Raw genomic sequence first — 19,397 nt, forward strand, 5'->3', positions numbered from 1 at the left:
CGTCACCTACCATGTGCCCCCATCAGCTGTCAGGCACCTCAGTTCCAGAACAGTCCCCTCAGTTTCAAGGCAAGTGTGAGCACCTCGCACACAAAGGTGCGATATCAAAAATCAGACATACACCTCCGCTCAAAATAAAAAAAAATGTTTCTATTTTCAGCATTTAGCTTTTGTGAAATTTGAATCTTAAAACGCTAGGTGTCCTTCCCTCCCCCTCACTTCCTTATATCCAGCAACATGCAAAAAACTGAAACCTCTCTCCCAAACACCCTGCAGGAAATCCAGAGACAAGGGCGTTAGGGAAACCAAAAGAGGATGAGAGACATCCGTTGACTCAAACTGAAAATTCACTAACACTAAGAAAGAAATGGATGAAGTCCTTCTGGTGCTAAAAGAAGATAGGAGAGGCCGTGGGAGGGGAGGTGTGGCAGCGTTCCTCTCTGTAATGTCTCTGGGTGCTCAGAGGTCCACAGCAGACAGAGGAACAGGAAGAGATTAAAGGTGGGAGGAAAAAAAACCCACTTAACAGCCAACATCATCTTCTGGGGCTGGGATCTGCACTACTGAGCCACTAAGGGGGACATTTTTAAAGGCTCTGGCTGCCTAATTTCAAACTGACTAGGACTGAGCACCTCGCGTTAGGTCCTTAAAAGGTGAGTGGCCCCAGGAGCAGGGAAAGAAACTTAGGTGCTGAACTGATTTTCTGCACTCTGCACCTGATCTGCGTGGCCAAAACCAATTACAGGAATAGCTGGCTTAGGTCTAAGACACTGTCCCTGAGCAACAGGACCTGGCAAACGTCTCTTTCATCCGATCAGGGGCAGAAAAAAAAAAATCCCACTGCAGCCCTGATTCTCCCTCCTTCCTAATGTTATAGTACAGAGACCCCCCACAGCCCTGTTATTCCAACCTCTGACCCATCTCAGTGTCAAAGTAAAGACAATATTCCCAAAACCCAGCCAGCAAAATGGCTTGCTCTTGCCTCCTGGCAGCCTGGCATCCAGCATGGCTTGGACGCCACTCCAGGCACTGTCAGAGCAAGGCTGCATGCCGGGCTGACAGGAGGTAAGGGCGAGGCCACCTGGGGTGCCCCGGGGGGACCTTACGTGCGTTGACATCAGAGCGGAAGGCAGGCCGGATTGCGGGAACGTGGAGGGGGCAGAGGGGATATCGCCAACTCAGGGGTTCTAAAATGGAGGGGACCCAGCCGGCCAGCGGGGACTCTCAGCATTAGTTTAGGTGACAATTTTCAAATAAAGCTGAGCATTCGAAGTCTGGATTGCCATATTTTGGCTTCTCTCAAAATTTAGGAACATTTTCAGCCGAACTTGGAAGCCTAGGCTAGGAGCTCAGCCCTTTGGGAAAACGCAGCCGTGGGTCTTCTCCACAGTCATCGAGGTTTCCTTTCAAAAAAACCTGGGCAAGGTCACACAGGACCCCTCTGCCGTGCAAATAATACAATTTCCTCTTATTACAGAACAAAGGGCATAATGTAACTAACTGTGAGTCAAAAACGTTGAGCTCAATTTTTGCTCACGTTTTCTTTATTCAAGCTATTCATGCAGTAAGCTAATGTTAGGCTAATGTACCAGGATTTTTAAAAAAATGTACGTAGAAGATATGCTTAAAATATGATTTGTGTGCATAAATGTTTTCTGCACACAAACACAGCCTTTTGCACATAAAACAAGATTTTATTATTATGTGCAGAAAAAAAACACAAGTTGCACACATTCAAAATTGTTTTCTACACAAAGTGTGCTTTGTACACAATTTGTGCCCAAGTTGTGACTTACATGCTTAAAATGTGAGTACAGGACACTCACACTGTGAACTTTAGGCTTAGTCCTTTATACTAACATTAGTCCCAGTAACATTTACTCCAGCTCTGACCAGGAGTTACATTTCCAGCGTTAAGAAGCATTGACTTTAGCCTATGCACCTCTCTGCATCGGGGAGCAATAGCTAATGCCTTAATTCACGAGATTTAAATGGGAGGAGCATTCATTTGAGCTCACGGTTTCATGCTGGATTTTTTCACACATTTTTTATGCACAGGGAGAGTTAAGTCTGCCCACAAAATAAACCGTGTGCCCATTCACGAGTAAAACTGTGCGTACGGCCCAGCTCACCTTACGACAACCTGTAAGGGAGGGACGAGATTCTTTCAGACCACTCCGAAAGTGCACATTAAAGGTGGATCCCTAAGGCCCTCTCCTAAACCCCAGACATGCTAGCCCCGGCCTGCTGTGAGCTCAGTCTGAGTCAGGACCCCACCGCAAATTCCAAAGGTGTGAGCAATGATTACTTGTGTTTCTCCAGCTCAGAGATCCTCTTGTCTAATCTCGAATGCCACCATTTCTCATTTAGGGCTGCACTACTAGCAAATAAGTTGTTTTGATTTTTTTTTTTTTGGGGTAGTCAGGAGCACCGCTCAGATAAGAAAACAAAACCAAAAAAATAAATATCAGCCTTTTCATTCTTATTTTATTCTTTAGGAGGTATTTGTGTTTGAATTTATGGAAGCTCCTTACTCAGCCTCCTTCCCCCCACCCCCATTCTGAATCCAGGTAAATGGAGGTGCTTCTAACTGATCCATAACAGAACCTCCTGCAGACAACCACACTGGACCCTGAAACAGCCGGACAGGAGACGTGAGGAAGGAGAGACTTCCAACCGGGAGCCTGGCCATATTAAAAAGAGGAGAGATGATCTTTTCATAAGAAATTGCGTCCTGCAATCCTTAAAAGGAGTTAGCATTTCATCTCAAAGACCATATGAAATCTTTTCTCAGATGAAATAGTAACTTTTCTGGTGGTTAGCTGCTTCTTTTAAGAAATATTTTGGTGTTTGTTGTGCACATGAATTTGGGCTGAAGGATTCCACAGTGCCTGGGAGCTAATCACACAATTAACTTTATTCTGAAGCTATCCTGTGTGCAAGCTGTTCTCGGGGTCTCCTAGCACTACTAGAGCTGCTTTAACGAGTCCTGCTTTGGGAGAGTCTGTGGTAGACACCTAACCACAAGTATCCAGACCCATCGGCTTTCACAGAAGAGGGCTCCACAATAGTCAGATGGTAAATGTTTTTGCACGATCATCGGCAAAGCCCTTAAGGAAACACTATTTTTATAAAGGCCACTATGTGTGCATGAGGGAAGAGCAGAGGATTTTTTTAATCCTTATTAATTTTAATTATTGGGTCTTTGTGTCTGCTGTTTTGAAATATTTTATTGGTGTCAGAACATTTTTGTATGAGTTTTTAATTACTGGATGTTCTACTCATCAGCTGTTTTGAAATAATTTGTTCTTTTTATTAGTATGGTTTTACTACTATTTATTTATTTATTTATTTAGATTCTTTTATATACCGAAGTATAGCAGGGAGCCTTCACTCCGGTTTACATCTGAACAACTTCATACATGAAAACTATTGATTATATAGTTCTTGATTTTCTATGAGGAGTGGTGATGTTTCTGTTTTTCCACTGTTGCATGGCATACAGAGTCTGGCTTGTTGTGGTTTCCAGTTCTGTTTTTGTCTGCACACTTCTATTTGTACTTTATGGTCTCTTTATTCTGTGTCAGAAGAGGATCCGTCTGTGTTCTGCACACGTGACTGAGATGAGGTGTTCTGCTAGCGTATGGTTTCTGTATAGGACTCTAACACAGCTTGACTTGTTTTGTTTTCCCAAACAGGAGGTGCCTTGTTGTTTTAGGGCCTGATTTAATTTTTGCAGTGTTGCCTTTTCATAGTTAAGGTTGTTACTGTTTGAGTGCTGGCAGTTAGTGCTGTTCTGGCATGGAAGATTTACTATTTATGTAATGTCTGTTCAGAGAGAGTACACTTATCTTTCCCTTGTGTCATTCTTAATAAAAGTAATTCTTATGCTTTTTATAAAATTTCCATCATGGACTGTAATGAGCAGTGTGTCACCCATGAGCACTCTCTATCAGGTATGTGACGATGGGAAAAAGATTGAGAACCAATACTCTAGAGGAGTGCAGCCTAGGCTCTTTTATTGCTGCCCTACAGGAAGATGAAAGAGTACCCATCCAACAATCTTTCTTTACGTCATGTATGATGTGTGGGAGACTGCCTTTACTGGTCATGGCCACTTCCCCTTCCTAGGTCATTGTCCTTAAGCCAGAGATCATACAGAGACCGACTGCCACACATGAACCTTAAGGGTCACGAAATTATCAGACTCGTGTGGCACAACAAAAGTGATTGGTACCAGTTGAGGCACAAATTCACACTCCATTCTGAAGTATGCAGTCTCCTGCTTTCCCAGCTATGTGCCGGCCTGCAAACCCCTGCAGCTATTCCAGGACAAGAGTTCTCTACTACGCAGAAAGCTTGCATTCAAACTAAAACAAAAAATTCAGGAGAAAAATCCAAACTAAAAGGTTTGTGATCAAAAAGGACACAGGTATTTTGAATAAAATGGACTGGAGAAATCCATTCACCTGACAAGTTAAAGAGACTGCAGCAACTTGATTTCTTGTTCTGCTTTTGACTAGTGACCATTTCTGTGCAATAAGAGAGAGAGGATTTAAGACTTACAGAGATGTGCCAATATCCTAAGGGCCATGGCAAAGCCTCACTGAAATTTACTGGACAGGATTGTTGCATGTGTGCATGTAAAAAATAGAGAGGTCGATATTCAAAAGTCATTTAGAAGGATAACTGAAAAGTTACTCGTCTAAATGGCAAAACGGAGATATTTATTGCTGCATTCTAGTCACATAACAAGTTACCCGTCTAGGATGTAGCCCTATACATTGGGGGTGGGCTGACGGCATTTCCAGGAGAAGCGGAGTTGGCCCCTTAACCTCTGCAGCTGGCTAACTCTGGTCGTGCTGTAGGGCTGACCTAAAATGAGCCGGAGATACTTATCCAGCTAACTTTAAGACAGCCGGGTATATTCTGCGGCACTGTTAGGGAAGTCAAATAGGTGTGTCCGGCTAACTTAACTAGCCACTCTGTAGCTGAATAGCGGCCCCGTAGAGACTTTTTCTGTTTAAACAGAAGCAGTACTTTCCAAAACTGGAAGGCTCCCTTAACTCCAGCCCAATGCGCAGAGGGGTGGGAAAGCACACACTGCTGACAAGTATTGGACACGAAGCTTTGCAGGTCTCATCTGCTGCAAAGTACAGGGAGCAGCCAGGCCTAACCCCCCAACACTCATGCACTCTGGCAGGGGGCTGGGGGCCACAATTACTGAGCATTTACTGTCCATGCCTGTTCTTTTTCACTTTGCCTCTCCCCTCACCAGCATGAGACACTCTCCCAGTGACATTCATCAAACGCAGACACTCACGTGTTGTTGACAATCTGCAAGCGCTCTCCTTTCTTGAATGACAGGTCTGTTTCTGTCCTGGATTCGTAGTCATATAGGGCCACAAAAGTGGTGACGCCACCTGCAACCCAGAGAGACACCAACATAAGGAGCCTGAACATTACGGTGAAAGCTGCACACGAGACCCTGAGTCGGGCAGGTGCAATGTCTGTTCTGCAGTGCCTACAATGCAATCTCTCTCTCTCTCTCTTAGCGTGGTCTATGCTGCATGTTATCAGCTATGCATGCAGGGGTTTGGTTGGGATTTAATTTCACCACATTCAAAAGAGTAAAGGGAAGACGAAGCCTTAACCCTTGTCCCCGAACAAGCCAGACTGATTTTCCTTAATAAAAACACTTCCCAGTGAATAAACTCAGTAACAGAATTTCCTTCTTATCCCTCTCCAGGTTAGAGATGGAGTCAAATTAAACATACTCTCTTTATGGGACAGATTAAAATGTTAACATGCGATGTGAACCCAGGACTGAAAGAATTCTAGCCATCTACCTCCCCAGGGTTGAAGATTATTGAAGAAGCTGTTTGGGGAATAAACCCAGAGCTCACTAGAGGGCAATACTTTTCATTATCCTTGTGGAGGGCACGTTGACAGGAGGACAGCCTAACATCTGACACATGTACAGAGGAATGAAACAAAGAACTTGCTGAATTTTACTAAAGCTTCTTAAAGTGCACACAGCACGCTTACCAGACAAGGGCCCTGAGCGCTGGGGAGACGTGATCACCTCGGAGGTGTTTACCCCCCCAAACGGGGTGAGGTCGGCTGTGACTCCAAAGGTAGGGTTGATGGAATGGTGATTGTCAAGAGAGAGCGCTTTGTTGGGGGTCTGAGATGCTGAGAAGGGATGGTGCGCATTCTCTGCTATGTCCAGACTGCGGCTTCTCTGGCTCGGGTCTTTAGGTTTGCTCTTGCTGCTCCCCATGATCTAAAAAAAAGGGTAGAAAAGCAAGATGAGAGGAAAACCTCGTCTCCTGCCATTTTTAACACACTCCTATAGTACAGTTTTAGACAACAGCTCTTCTAGGCAGTGTACGCAATTAATCTACTCGTTTTAATGGTTAATTTCTAGTCAACATGTACCAAAACTAACACAATGGAACTTGTGCATTTAAGAAAGGAATGAGTTCTGAAGTTCTGTAAAAGTCTCCTTAATAGAGAGAAAATGATGCAAGCAAAACAACTGTGTCCTGGATAAAAGGGATGTCTTTAATACACAGTATCCCAGTCAGTGAAGTTTCACTGTGGTTTCTTAGCAATGATCCCAGGACAAAACAAAACCGTTGCTACAACTGACGACAGTTCTCTCACTAGGAAGTAACACTGCTACCCCCCGACTCCTTTGCAGGGGCAGTTGAATGCCTTTCTGGTCGGGAAGGGCCAATCAAGTTCTGCCCACACTCCACCCCCAGGCTCCCTCTGCCAAGTTCTTACTGTAGGTTTCAGTTAAGATCATTCCTTTTTTACATCCATTCTTTGCATAAGTGAGAGAGTATAATTCTTCCATCCCAGACCAATTAATAAAATGCTTGATGCCAGAAAACCAGACACGGAGCTAAATGAGAAAATGTCAAAAAAAAAAAAAGCATTGCCAATAGAAGTGTCAGTACTAAGCGACTCCTCTGTACTCTAGAGAGAGAAGATCAAATACCAAGAGACACAGAACCAAGTATCAGAGGCCAAGCAAATGTAGCCTACTGACACAGAAAGTTGAGGGGTGCCCACACAGGACTATGATTTAAAAACTTCCACGCTCACCTGGATACGTTGTCTGTGCATATCACACCACACGAGCTTCAGAAAGCAGCAGTTTGGCCCAATGGAAGCATGAAGACGAACAGTAGCAGTAAATCTGAGACTGCGATCATACTCAACTTATTGTATCCTGGCTTAAGAGCGAGATTCATTCTCATCACTGCAACCCAATATAAATCCTGCACCTCCAGTTCTGTAAATATACATCCACAAAACCCCACCCAACACACACACATACGATCCTTTAACAATGGGGACACCTCACCATACAAAAAAAACATTCTGGTGTCACCTAAGCAGAGCCATGGCCAGGCCATGTGGCACCTATGGCCAAGTGAAAAGGAGCTCCCTCACCCTGAGTGCAACACACATCACCACGAGCTGGGAGACTGTGAAATGGAGGGGGCTTTTATTTCCACCCAGCAGTTTCCTCCAGTTCCTTTGGGCTTCCAACTCAATCAGAACCAGTAGAGAGATCCTGGTGCCAGGAGCCTTCCTTCACAACTCCCAGGGATCTTTTTTCCCCTCAATTTTCTTTGATCCAGTCATTGCAATGTCAGTCCTGGGCTGGGAGCCATGCACCAGGCCTCCCTTCAGAACCCTGCACTCATGGGCCCCCCAATCCAACCACTAGGGGTCACCCCGCTCCTAGTCATGCCCTCCCCAAACACAATTAAATATTCAGATTTTATGTGAAAAAGGCCATTCTGAGCTAAAAATATCAGGGAAATATTCAGCTAATTAAGTTAGCCGGATATTCAGCAGCGTACCCAGGCCGCTGAATAGACCCGGATAAGTTAGAGTTAGCCGGATATATGGTATCTAGCTAACTATAGACCTGCCCTATGGCGCGTTAATTTAACTGGCTATCTCTGCTCCTTCCCGCCCCAGGAACGCCCATGACTTAATCTGGCTAGAATTTAGCTGGGATAAGCCTTTTAAATATGTGGCTAAGCCATTAAGACAGATAACTTTCCCCATATCCATCTAAATGGCTTTTGAATATGTACCCCATCACTTACATCAACATCTATATTATATTATATTTAAATACACTGCTGTGGCGCTAACTAGAAAACCCTGCAAAACAAGTAAAAGAAAAAGGCACTTGGAACCCATACGGTATTAGGCCTATGGTGACGCATGTTAGGTGTGGGCTTGGCCCTCAGAAAGCCACGAGTAGACGGAATTGCAATTACAATTACAATCTCTCCTCGTATGACATCATCGGATGTCATACGAGGAGAGATTGAAGAATCTAAATATGTACACCCTGGAGGAAAGGAGGAGCAGGGGGTGATATGATTCAGACTTTCAGATACTTGAAAAACTTTAACGATCCAAAGACAACGACAAACCTTTTCCGTCAGAAAAAAATCAGCAGAACCAGAGGTCACGAGCTGAGGCTCCAGGGAGGAAGACTAAGAACCAATGTCAGGAAGTATTTCTTCACAGAGAGAGTGGTGGATGCCTGGAATGCCCTTCCGGAGGAAGTGGTGAAGTCCAAAACTGTGAAGGACTTCAAAGGGGCGTGGGATAAACACCGTGGATCCATCAAGTCTAGAGGACGCGTATAAAGAGGAGGCAGCAAAACACTGCACGGAGCGGCAGTAGCCACAGAGGCATTCACGGAGCGGGATGCCAGTGGTTGGTGTTCCACCTTCACGGAGCGGAAGGACGGACGGCTGCCATCTCCAAAAAAAAACAAAAACCAGGGGTGGGTAAGAGTATGTAAAATTAACGGTGAGGTCATAGGCTATAGGTATTGCCAATTATTAGACTTGTTCAATATTTATTGATAGTTAATGTGGCTCTCGCGGAAATGGGGCTGCTACCTGGAGACAGTGCCCTTGTTCAGTGTACATTCACGGGGTTGATGAGACTCCATCATGGCTCTGGGCTTCAACGGCAAGAGGTAATGTGGAAGAAAAATAAAAAAAATAAAAAAAATAAATTTGTATTCACAGGGAAGCGAGGTGTAGCTGGGCCGATACTTTACTTTCAATGCATGTCCAGTGTAGCTCTCTGCTTCAGCGAGGGAGAGAGTCTGATACTTCTCTTTCAACGCATGGCTCTTTGCTTCAGCGGCAGGGGGAGTGTGGAAGGGAGGATCTGGGTGTGGACAGCAACCAACGGGGTCTGGATCGTACAGTCTGGGTGGACAGGGGCAGGGGTGTGGCCTGCTTGTTGCCGAAGTTGCTACCCCTGATTGAGCTGGATGTTCACTTGGATGCAGATCCGGCAGTGCTCTCTTCATTGGTGGTGGGGTGGAGGGGGAATAGGGCCGGAGGGTGCTGGAAGCCAAGAGTAACAGGTGTGAGAGAGAAAAGGGAAGAAAAAAAAAAAAGGATAAAGTGCGTAGCTTGCTGGGCAGACTGGATGGGCCATTTGGTCTTCTTCTGCCGTCATTTCTATGTTTCTATTACAATATACTAAACCTCCCATACCAAGACAGCACTAACTGCCAGCATTCAGTCCTACCAATAAAAAGGCAACATTGCAAATATTACACCAGGCCCTAAATACCAAAACACCTCCTATTAAGAAAACAGAGCAACCAGGCAGTTATAGAGCCCCACACAGAAACTACAAGCTAGCAGAGCACCTAGCCTTGTTCATACATGCCGAACACAGACAGACCCTCACCAAATTCCTAACAGAGAGATTGTAAAGTGTAAATAGAAATGTGCAGACAAAAACTGAACTGGAAACCACAAGCCAGAGTGTATGCAGTGCAACTATGGGAAAACAGAAATACCACCATTCCTCATAAAACATCAAACAATAAAAATCAAGAAACAAATCATAAATAGTAAAACCATACTAATAAAAATGTTAAATATTTCAAAACAGCTGATGAATAGAATACCCAATAATGAAAACCTCATATCTCTATCCATTTCCATAAGTCAATAAAATATTTCTAAACAGCTGATACGTCAGATATCCCCCAATAATTAATTAAAACGAATAAGGATAACAAAAAAAAAAAATCCCCTGCTGTCCATACCTGGGAAATTTTCGTTTTCAGATGACCTGAGATTGTCATGGATTAGCAGGGAGAGAGGAGGAGGTTGTTGCATACAAACGTTCTCTATGCTCTCTCTCATACATGTTCAATCATATACACACATACACGCTTGTTTGCTCTCTCATGCTTAACTGTATACACACACATGCTCCGCTTTCTCTCGCTCATGCATACACACACACACACATATACTTATCCAATCTCTGTCACATGATAAATCATAACAGATTTACAGACTCATACTCTGTCACAAGCTCAGTCATTCACACGCTCCTATGCTCTCACGCATGCTCAAATACACATATACACTTGTTCATTCCCTCGTGTTCAACTATACACAACCATACATATGCTCATTCATTCTTTTTCATATGCTCAGTCACACACACACACACGCTCAGTCATATATACACACACACTCATAAGCTCTCCCTCATATACTCAGTCATACGCGCACACACACACACAGGCTGTCTCACAAGCTCATACCTCTCTCACACGTGCTCAGACACACACAAACACAGGCTCTCTCACATGCTCAGACACACACAAACACAGGCTCTCTCTCTCGCACATGCTCAGACACACACAAACACAGGCTCTCTCACATGCTCAGACACACACAAACACAGGCTCTCTCTCTCGCACATGCTCAGACACACACAAACACAGGCTCTCTCTCTCGCACATGCTCAGACACACACAAACACAGGCTCTCTCTCTTGCACATGCTCAGACACACATGCTCATTCCTCTCGCTCACATTCTCAATCACACACACACACTCATAGGTTCTCCCTCACTCTCCCCTAGCCTCCAGGTATACTGAAGCATGGGGAATGAGGCCAATCTTCTTGGCATTGTGCGGGCCACACTGCTTCTGTTCATTGTTGCTCCTTGAATCCCTGCCGGCCTTGCTACTTTTCACTGCTGGGCAGGGAAAGGGAGGAAAAGACCAATGCTTTTTTGCATCCCTGGGGCTGCGCTGCTTGGCACTACCGGGGTGGGGAGGCAGCCGATGTTTTTTTTGGTTCCCTATGGGCAGCGCTACTTTTCATTGCTGGGGCAGAGTGTGTGCCACGCTGTTCTTCATTGGCCCGGCAGGAGGAAGGAGGAGGAGATCAATTGTTTTCGAAGCTTCACCGGTCGCCTTGCTATTTACTGCCAGGGTAGGGGGAGGGAAGAGGAGGCTGGAGTCAGATAGCTTTTGTGTGATGGCGCCCCTAGAGGATGGAGACTATGGCCAGCTACAGCTCTGCATCTAAGTAACAGAAACACAAACTTCTTCCACTACCAGACACACTGTGAAATACAAAATCCTTGGGGGGGAGGGGGGGGGACTTTTGGCACATATGTACCACAGCAGCAATAACTCACAGGACTCCAAAATCACAACAACAACCCAACCTATGAAAAGGTAGCACTGAAAATATTATACTGGGCTCTAGAACACCAGTACCTCCCTATCTGGAAAACAAAACAAGTTGGACTGATACAGATCCTTTCACAGCACCTACATATTAGCAGAATCCCTCCCCTCAGTCACAAACAGAACTCAGACAGACCCTCAACAAATACAGAATAAGGTAACACAAATTAGAAATAGAAATGCACAGACAAAAATAGGAAGCCCCAAGAAGCCAGACATTGCATGCAGTGCAACACTGGAAAAATAGAAACTAAAATGTGTTTCCTCCTGTTCTGAGCAATAAACCATCCTAGAGGAGATTCCCAATCCCAAAGCCAACATATTCCAATCACTAAAGTGAAATAAAATGATGTTTTTTCCTATTTCATTTTAGACATTTTGGTCCCTAGCATAGTACCCACCTCCCACAAGAAGGACGAATGACGACAGGGACTTAGGCTCCCGAATATCACTTCCACCCCCACATACAGAAGACGACCGAGAGGCTCACCACTTTGGCTCAAAAGCCTTGATCCAGCCTTCCTCCCCCTCCATCGCCACGAGCTGCAGCGTACGCTGGCCTGGGGTAGGAGGGCTTGATCCAGTCTCTCTCCCCATCATGTACTGGTGCCCCTATTCACACAAGCTTTGGTCCAGTGCCATCCCCCCAAGAATTCATACAGTTTCCTATTTAAACATTTATTATGGGCATTTTCTCTCCACATTTATAGCTTCATTCCCGGCTGATCTCAAAGCACTAACATTTCTGTTATCTGCCAAAGTAACTGGTTGGTTGCACCAGAGAGAGAGAGACAGGACTGGGACAGTGACTTGGGTTGCCCTGCCTCATGCTGTCATCAGTTCTCCTCTAAATGGCTTAATCTTCCCAAGGATAAGTCCCACGCAGGCAGAGCAAAATCTCTCCTGGGCACAGACTTCTGTGATGCAGCAGAATGAGCCCAGACCCGTAAATTCATTGTAATTAGCAACCAAATCCTAGTCTCAACAGTGAATAAATGAAGGTTTAATCCTACGACACATCCTGACTAAGCTTCTCGTCACTTTATTTGCTTTTCAAATGTTTTTTTTTTTTCCACCATCAAAATAGGAACCTTTTGCAAAGACATGGCTCATGCTTGGCATTAAATGTGATGATTACTAATCTAGAGGTTTTCATGTCAAAAGCCATTCACCCTCACAACTGTTTCACAGATAATCAGGAGAAAAAAACAAGAGACATTCTGTTTCTGCATTTGCAAAACTGCAAAGCCAAGCTAAGAAGCTGAACTTCTGAAGCTAAGCAGCTAATCAAACCGATTGGCAATTGCTCAGCTGTCTTTAGGCTGGAGCAGGGCCTGAGGCAGTACTGGAACATTGGACCCATACTTACTGACAACCTGCCCCCTCCGTGCTCGCCTCACAAATGACCCCAGCAATCTCCCCCGCTTTAGGGAGGATGTGGGACCCACGAGCCTCTCATACAGCTGCTCCAGGCCACAGGCCCGTCCTTAGGCCTGTTTGTACTGTCAGATGGGGCGCCTGGTGCAGTCCTGCTTTTTGTCCAATGCTTGTCAATGGCAGAAGATGCAACTGGTTTTTACCTGATCATTTTCTGTTCCTTCAGTCCCGCTGACCAGGCCTTACACTTGGGATTTTCCCGTTCCTCAGCTGCTAGAGACAGGGCACATCCCCTTCATGACCTCATTCTTGGCCATAAAGGGGGAGTGGCTGCAGGTCCTTCCTAGTAGCCTAATGTCAAAGCAACTGGACAAGAACCTCCATGTCAGCCCTTTTTCTCTTATATTTATTCATTTTTCTCCCCCCAAACACACTTTTTTTTTTTTTAGTCCCTTGAGGTTATTCCCCCTCTCAGGCAAAAAGGGCAGATAAAAAGGGAAGAGAGAGAGAGTGAGCGAGCCAGATTACCTCCAATGTCTCTTCTTGTAGCCCCTGCGTTTCCTCCTGGGACCTTGACTTGTCTAGCAGGATTCAAGGAAAGAAAGTTAACAAGTAACAATTTTACCTTCCTTTGTTTTCTGCTAGACCAGTTCTTGGGTGATACAAAAGTTACCCTCTATGTTGGGTGAGAGGAAAAGAGAGAGCTGCTTTCAGGACCCCTGACTTGAAGGCTGTTTCCTCCTTAGCCTATAGTGCTTGGGGGGGGGGGGGGGGGGAGAGAGTTCAGGGAGGACCAAGATGGTGGCCCTGCAGATTTTGCTTGGGGAGACATCCAGGATGACGCCTCTGCCCTCTTAGGGTGCACATGGAGCGCCACTCTTGCTTTCCTACTGTTGAGTTTGTAGGCCAAAGAGATCACTTCTTAACCCACCTGGCTATCATGACATTGGAGGATTATTCCCTTTCGTAGTCCCCCTGAATAGCGTGAATAACCTGTCAGTCTTCCTGAAAGGGTTTGTTACCTTTAAATACCTTAATATCATGTGGCACACATCCAGCATGTGCAGGCTCTCTTCCTCCCCCTTACATTCCTCCCTCCTGAGTGCTGTCAACAACACGGATTCAGGTGGAAGGGGAGAACGAAGGCACCAGTCAAAAGATGACTGAATGAAAAGAAAAAACTAAGTAGGGCTCAATGCATGAGAGAGCCTGCAATTCTGAAATGTGTCTGGTGCTGCAGATTGCTACCAAAAGGGTAGTTTTTAAATGCCAGAGCCTTAATGGACGCTTACACTTCAAAGGATGCTCCTACTAGTGCTGTAAGGACTAGGTTAAGATCCCACTGAGGAAAAACTGGTCGTATATGGCTTCACCCCTTTTAAAAAGCACGCCACGCCCAAATGAGCAGCTACCTGGGTACTGTTGATGTGGCCCTTTTAGCAGGAACTGGCTGCCGCTTGCATCCTCAGTGAATTAAATGCTAAGCCTTTGTCCAGGCCATTTTGCAAGAAGTCCAAGATTCATGGGACTAAATTGGAAAAACTGGGTCGTCCCTCGCGCGAGCATGTTTTAAAATCCGCCTACATAAACGCGTAAAAGCAGAAGTCTTATGCTCCCGGTAGTAAGCTTCAAATAGCTTCCAAACTCAAATATAGGCGGATGAGGTTGAGCTCTTATGTGCTTTCAGAATGGTCTTCACAACTGCTTGGGGATAACCCCTGGGCCTCACAGCCTTCCCTTTCAAGGGCAAAGCCAGAAGACAAAATGGAGGTGGATCTTCCAGTGGTAGGGGACCCTGCCACAGCAAGCCCTCTTTTCTGGGAACTTGCGGGGGGGGGGCCCTGCAGAGCAAGGCCTCTTTAGCAGTCTGCCAATCCTCCTCCCACGGCCTTCCCCCTACACAAAGGAGGTTTTCGCTGGGCCTATGCAGGGAAGCCAGGCTGGGTCCCCCATCGCACACTGGGCAAAGAGAGCCAGCAATGCTGGAAACCTTTAGAGCCGCACAGCCTAAACACCTGAGGTCATGAAGGGGATGTGCCCTCTGTCTCCGGCAGCTGAGGAGTGGGGACAATCCCAAGTGTAAGGACTGGTCTAGCAGGAGGAAAAGGAATAAACCATTGAAGGGATTGCATATCTTCTTCCCTAATCAGCAAAGAGAAGGGAAAATCAGAATTTCCCCATGCAGCGAGCTGTTCCCCCAAATGAAAAGGCTGAACTACAACGTCAATGTATTTTCCACAGGAATTTTTCAAATCATTTGTTTCACTTTCTTTCCCGGTTTGCTGGAAATTATTTTCTGTTTTATTAGTGGAAGAGGAACTACAAGCATCCAACCACACTTACAGTGAGATTTTAAAACGAGCATACATACGCCCATAGACGCGTGTATCGGCGTGCAAGTGAAGATATGCTAGAATTTGTAATCGTGTACGTTTTAAAATGCACCTGCCACGTGTAAGGATGCTCCTAATTTTAAGAGGTTACTCGAGCACAGCTAGCACTCGGGTCTTCAACAGAACTTTGTCCACTTTCATGCACGTATGCAGGCGGATTTTAAAACCTGCTCGCGAGAGGGACAACCCACTTTTTTCATTTAGTCAATATCGAGGTCTTCCAGACCCTTCTGGTTCTTCATCCTGCACTCTCCCTGTTGTGCCCGGACCCCTCACCCTGTCCTGTGAACCCTAAAATTTGAGATCTACAGACCTGCTCCTCACCTAGAGCAGCAGTAAAGTGACGTGGATAACAAGGTGATGCGCACCACGGTTTCCGGTTTTAAAATACGGAGTTACGCGCGTAACTGTTGGCCCCTCCCCAGAACTCCCATGCCCTGCCCTCTTTTCCTCCCTCTTATTTTTTATGCACGCACCGGTATATACGAGCGTACTTTGCAGCTCTTTAAAATCCATGCTCGTGCGTATGTGGGCTTTTTTGCATGAGCAACGCTTTCAAAATGGACCTGTTAGGGTGCAAGAGAATCAGACATTTTTCCATAGACAAACTTGTGTTTACCTGGGTAAAATACTACCCCCCACCCCTTACTGCTCCCATGCATACTTCACAGCATGCATACTTTAATCCTCCAACAAAAAGGAGCAGAGTTAAATTGGAAGAGGCAAGTTACGCATGGAGATTGCATAATCAAATCTCCAGGTCATTTCCAGTGCATTCTTTGTGCCTACTTCAATGCAGGCACAAATGCTTATCTGCATTCTCTGTGCCAGCCAAATTTTCATCAGAAATTGCTCCATGGGAAGGTTCATTATTGCCCTCCCTGTTTTAAGCACCATCTAGGTTGTCTTGTAGGCCCATTCATACTTTAAAATTCAATTGTCCTTTTATTATGAACAGAAGACAACATAAACAGAGGGAACATTTTCCCCTAAACCACCATCCCTCTGTAAGGGGAGCTGTGTAGCCATGACCCCAAGACCTGATCTGAACTTCACCAGCCAACCTGGGAAAATATATAAACCTGCATAAGCTAAATGTCCCCATTCAGATATATGAAGATATAGTCTTCTGGTCTCTATGTTATAATAAAGTTTTTAACAACCATTATCTCCATGAACATTAAAACATTTTTTTCAGACCTCATACTAGGCTCTACCAGCATGCATGTGCTTTCTTAGCCTTAGGGAAATCTTTTTTTTTTTTAGGATTTTTCACTTTATGCACATAAAACAGGTACTTATCTTTTACCGGTGAACTGATATATATATATATAGCCCCATATGCGATCAAAGAAATCACAACACGGGTCCATGTTTCGATGTCAAAATCTGCATCAGGGAAGGTGGTCTTATTTTTTATTGCAGTTTGTGCTGTCATTCACTTCGGTCAAACCGGCATTCCTGCCTATCTTGGCGCCAAAAGACGACCAGGTCTTTTGGATTGGCAGTGGTGCCACACGTCAAGATGGCGTTCCCACTTAGAGATGGGTAAAATGCTTCCAAATAGCTGCCTGATTCACTAAAGCCTCTCTCTCCCATTCTGTGTCTATGGGAAAATACCTTGATGAATCAGGCCTTAGGTTTGCTAAACAAGTTGATGAACTTGAAAAAATGCCTTGATAGTTCGCCAAAACCTTTTTGAAGAAATTGGCAGCAGAATTTTAAAAATTTGCTTCACAGTTTCGAGAAATCTGCTACGAATTGCAACTGTCAATTTGCTTTTGATACATTGTAAAACCCAAGACAAATGTTTCTAAATTCTTCTGATTTTTATCCAAATCTGCTGGTAAAAAAGCAATCGTTTTCCCCAGCAGTTGGAGGTGTGGTAAGGGGAAAAATTAAATTCCGTCAAACACTAGCCAGGCTAAACTTTGCTGGTTACATTAGACTATGAGTCATTTAAATGTCTTCAGTTCTCTTGGTACAACTTTGGAACGGGCTAGGATGAAGATTCACTGCTGTGCCAGCATCTTGAAGATTGGAACGGTAAGGGTTGCAGTGAAAACCTACACACCACCATTTCCGACTGGGACGACTAACTTTAGTATCTCACTGACATCAACATAAATTCTGTATCCCCTTTCACAGTGCCAAAACAGATGGATAAATCTTTGCAATACGAAGACCAGTGATGGGTGGGTTAAGCAGACTGTAGCACAGAATCATTAAAAAGGCCACTCCCCAACTAGTCTCTCAGCTCATGGCTAGATGAAAATCACATGGCCCGCTCACAAGACTCCTAGTCACCAGGCACGCTCCTAGGAACTTTGTTTACTAACACAGGCATGAGCATGATCACTAGCCTGGAAGAGGAAGGTGGCAGCAAGCAGCTGAGATGCTGGACTTCCCCTACACTCCTACAGACAGGGACACAATCCTGCTTGCGGAAACTCCTGTATGAGCTCATCTTGGTGACAACCCAGGTCAGACGTGACATGATCATCAACTTGCTGGGTCACTGTATTAAAAGGGTTTTTATATTCCGCTTTTCGAATGTCTCTTGTTTTTTTTCTCCTGATTATCTGTATTAAAAGGGTTTTTATATTCCGCTTTTCGAATGTCTCTTGTTTTTTTTCTCCTGATTATCTGTGATTTTTATATTCCGCTTTTCGGCACTTCAACGCGTACATTTAATACAGTGACCCAGCAAGTTGATGATCATGTCACGTCTGACCTGGGTTGTCACCAAGATGAGCTCATACAGGAGTTTCCGCAAGCAGGATTGTGTCCCTGTCTGTAGGAGTGTAGGGGTGTAGGAGTGGGTGTAGGGTGTAGGAGTGTCTGTAGGAGTGTAGGAGTGTAGGAGGTGTAGGAGTGTAGGGTGTAGGAGTGTCTGTAGGAGTGTAGGAGTGTAGGAGTGGGTTTGTTCAGGTCTGGATTTATCTTTTTCACTGCAGGCCGTGGCACATGGACAGCCTGTAAGTAGCATGCAGCACTACGTGGAGTCCGGCACAGAAACAGAGAGCAGCCCAGGAGAATTAAGTGGCATGGGGGAGGGAGCAGGAAGGATGCCGAGTGGCCCTGGCAGACTCGAGTGGGGACACGATGTAAAGTGCAGACCTTGGCAGACAGCGCCATGAGGATGTTGGGCAGCACAGCTGGCAAGGCTGCCCGGGCCTAGCAATGAGGCAGCCAGGGCGATGTAGCTTTTCCGGCCGCAAGCAGCACAGAGAGACTCAAGCAGCAGAGGAGGTGCAGGAGGGAGTTACAGCTCCTGCATGCGCATGCGAGAGCTGCCTGCCCATCACCGAGGCGGGCCTTCTCGGCTAGCTCTTAACAAGCATTTCCCTGCATATTTCTGGGCTTCCAGGTTGTACAATGAGCACTGCAGGGCTTCATCAAGAAGTTATTCAAGAAAAGCAGGCCCCACAGTGAGGCTCTGGAAGACGGGAGCCTCTGGTTCACAGGGTGCAAAATGCACCAGTGCCAGAAAGATAAGGGAAACTCCATTAAGCCGCCAGTGTGAAGTCTTCATGTCGCCTGTAAAATTATGGACAGCTGGCAATCCAGGACACGTCCTTCTTCCAGCTATTTCCAACGCTGGGCAGGAGGCAGAAGTGAGAAAACAATTTGGCCTGAAAGAGCAGGGGCTCTGACATCCTCCTGGCAAGGGGGGGGGGGGGGATCCCGCCAGTGCCATCACCCAAAACTCACCCCACCCCTGCAGCCATAATTCACCCATGGCCTACCTGCTCTGTACTGCGGGAGCTTGGAACAACTGTCAGCTTTCACCTTAAATTTCTCTCCTGCCCTTAAAGAGATCTTAGGCCCTGTTCATCATAAACCTATGGTCATTGCTGCTGCTGCTACTACTACTGCCGCTTCCAATGTGGCTCTACCCCCATTTAACCTTCCATCTTCCCAGTCCGGCAACACCTGAGAAACATTTTTGCTAAGAGTAAAATAAAACTCTCAAGCTGTCAGTAAAAATATGTTTTGCAGGAGTTGGTAACCCTGGGCCCTTCAGTTCAGCGACAGACTTGGGATTGAGTCA

At 45.6% G+C, this 19,397-nt stretch overlaps 1 protein-coding gene across 4 annotated transcripts in view; it reads right to left on the minus strand.

Annotated features, from left to right (window-relative positions):
* SRC (SRC proto-oncogene, non-receptor tyrosine kinase) overlaps positions 1-19,397 on the minus strand; it is a 122,601-nt gene that overhangs the window by 35,367 nt on the left and 67,837 nt on the right. For all 4 annotated transcript variants that reach the window (XM_029611581.1, XM_029611579.1, XM_029611580.1 and 1 more), the window contains 2 exons: positions 6,049-6,286; positions 5,324-5,423 (listed from right to left, as the gene is read on the minus strand). In XM_029611581.1, the coding sequence (XP_029467441.1) occupies positions 5,324-5,423; positions 6,049-6,283 (335 nt within the window). In that variant the 5' untranslated portion in view covers positions 6,284-6,286. The remainder of the gene's footprint in view (positions 1-5,323; positions 5,424-6,048; positions 6,287-19,397) is intronic.

This window comes from Rhinatrema bivittatum, chromosome 8, assembly GCF_901001135.1.
Source record: "Rhinatrema bivittatum chromosome 8, aRhiBiv1.1, whole genome shotgun sequence".
In the NCBI taxonomy this organism is placed as follows: domain Eukaryota; kingdom Metazoa; phylum Chordata; class Amphibia; order Gymnophiona; family Rhinatrematidae; genus Rhinatrema; species Rhinatrema bivittatum.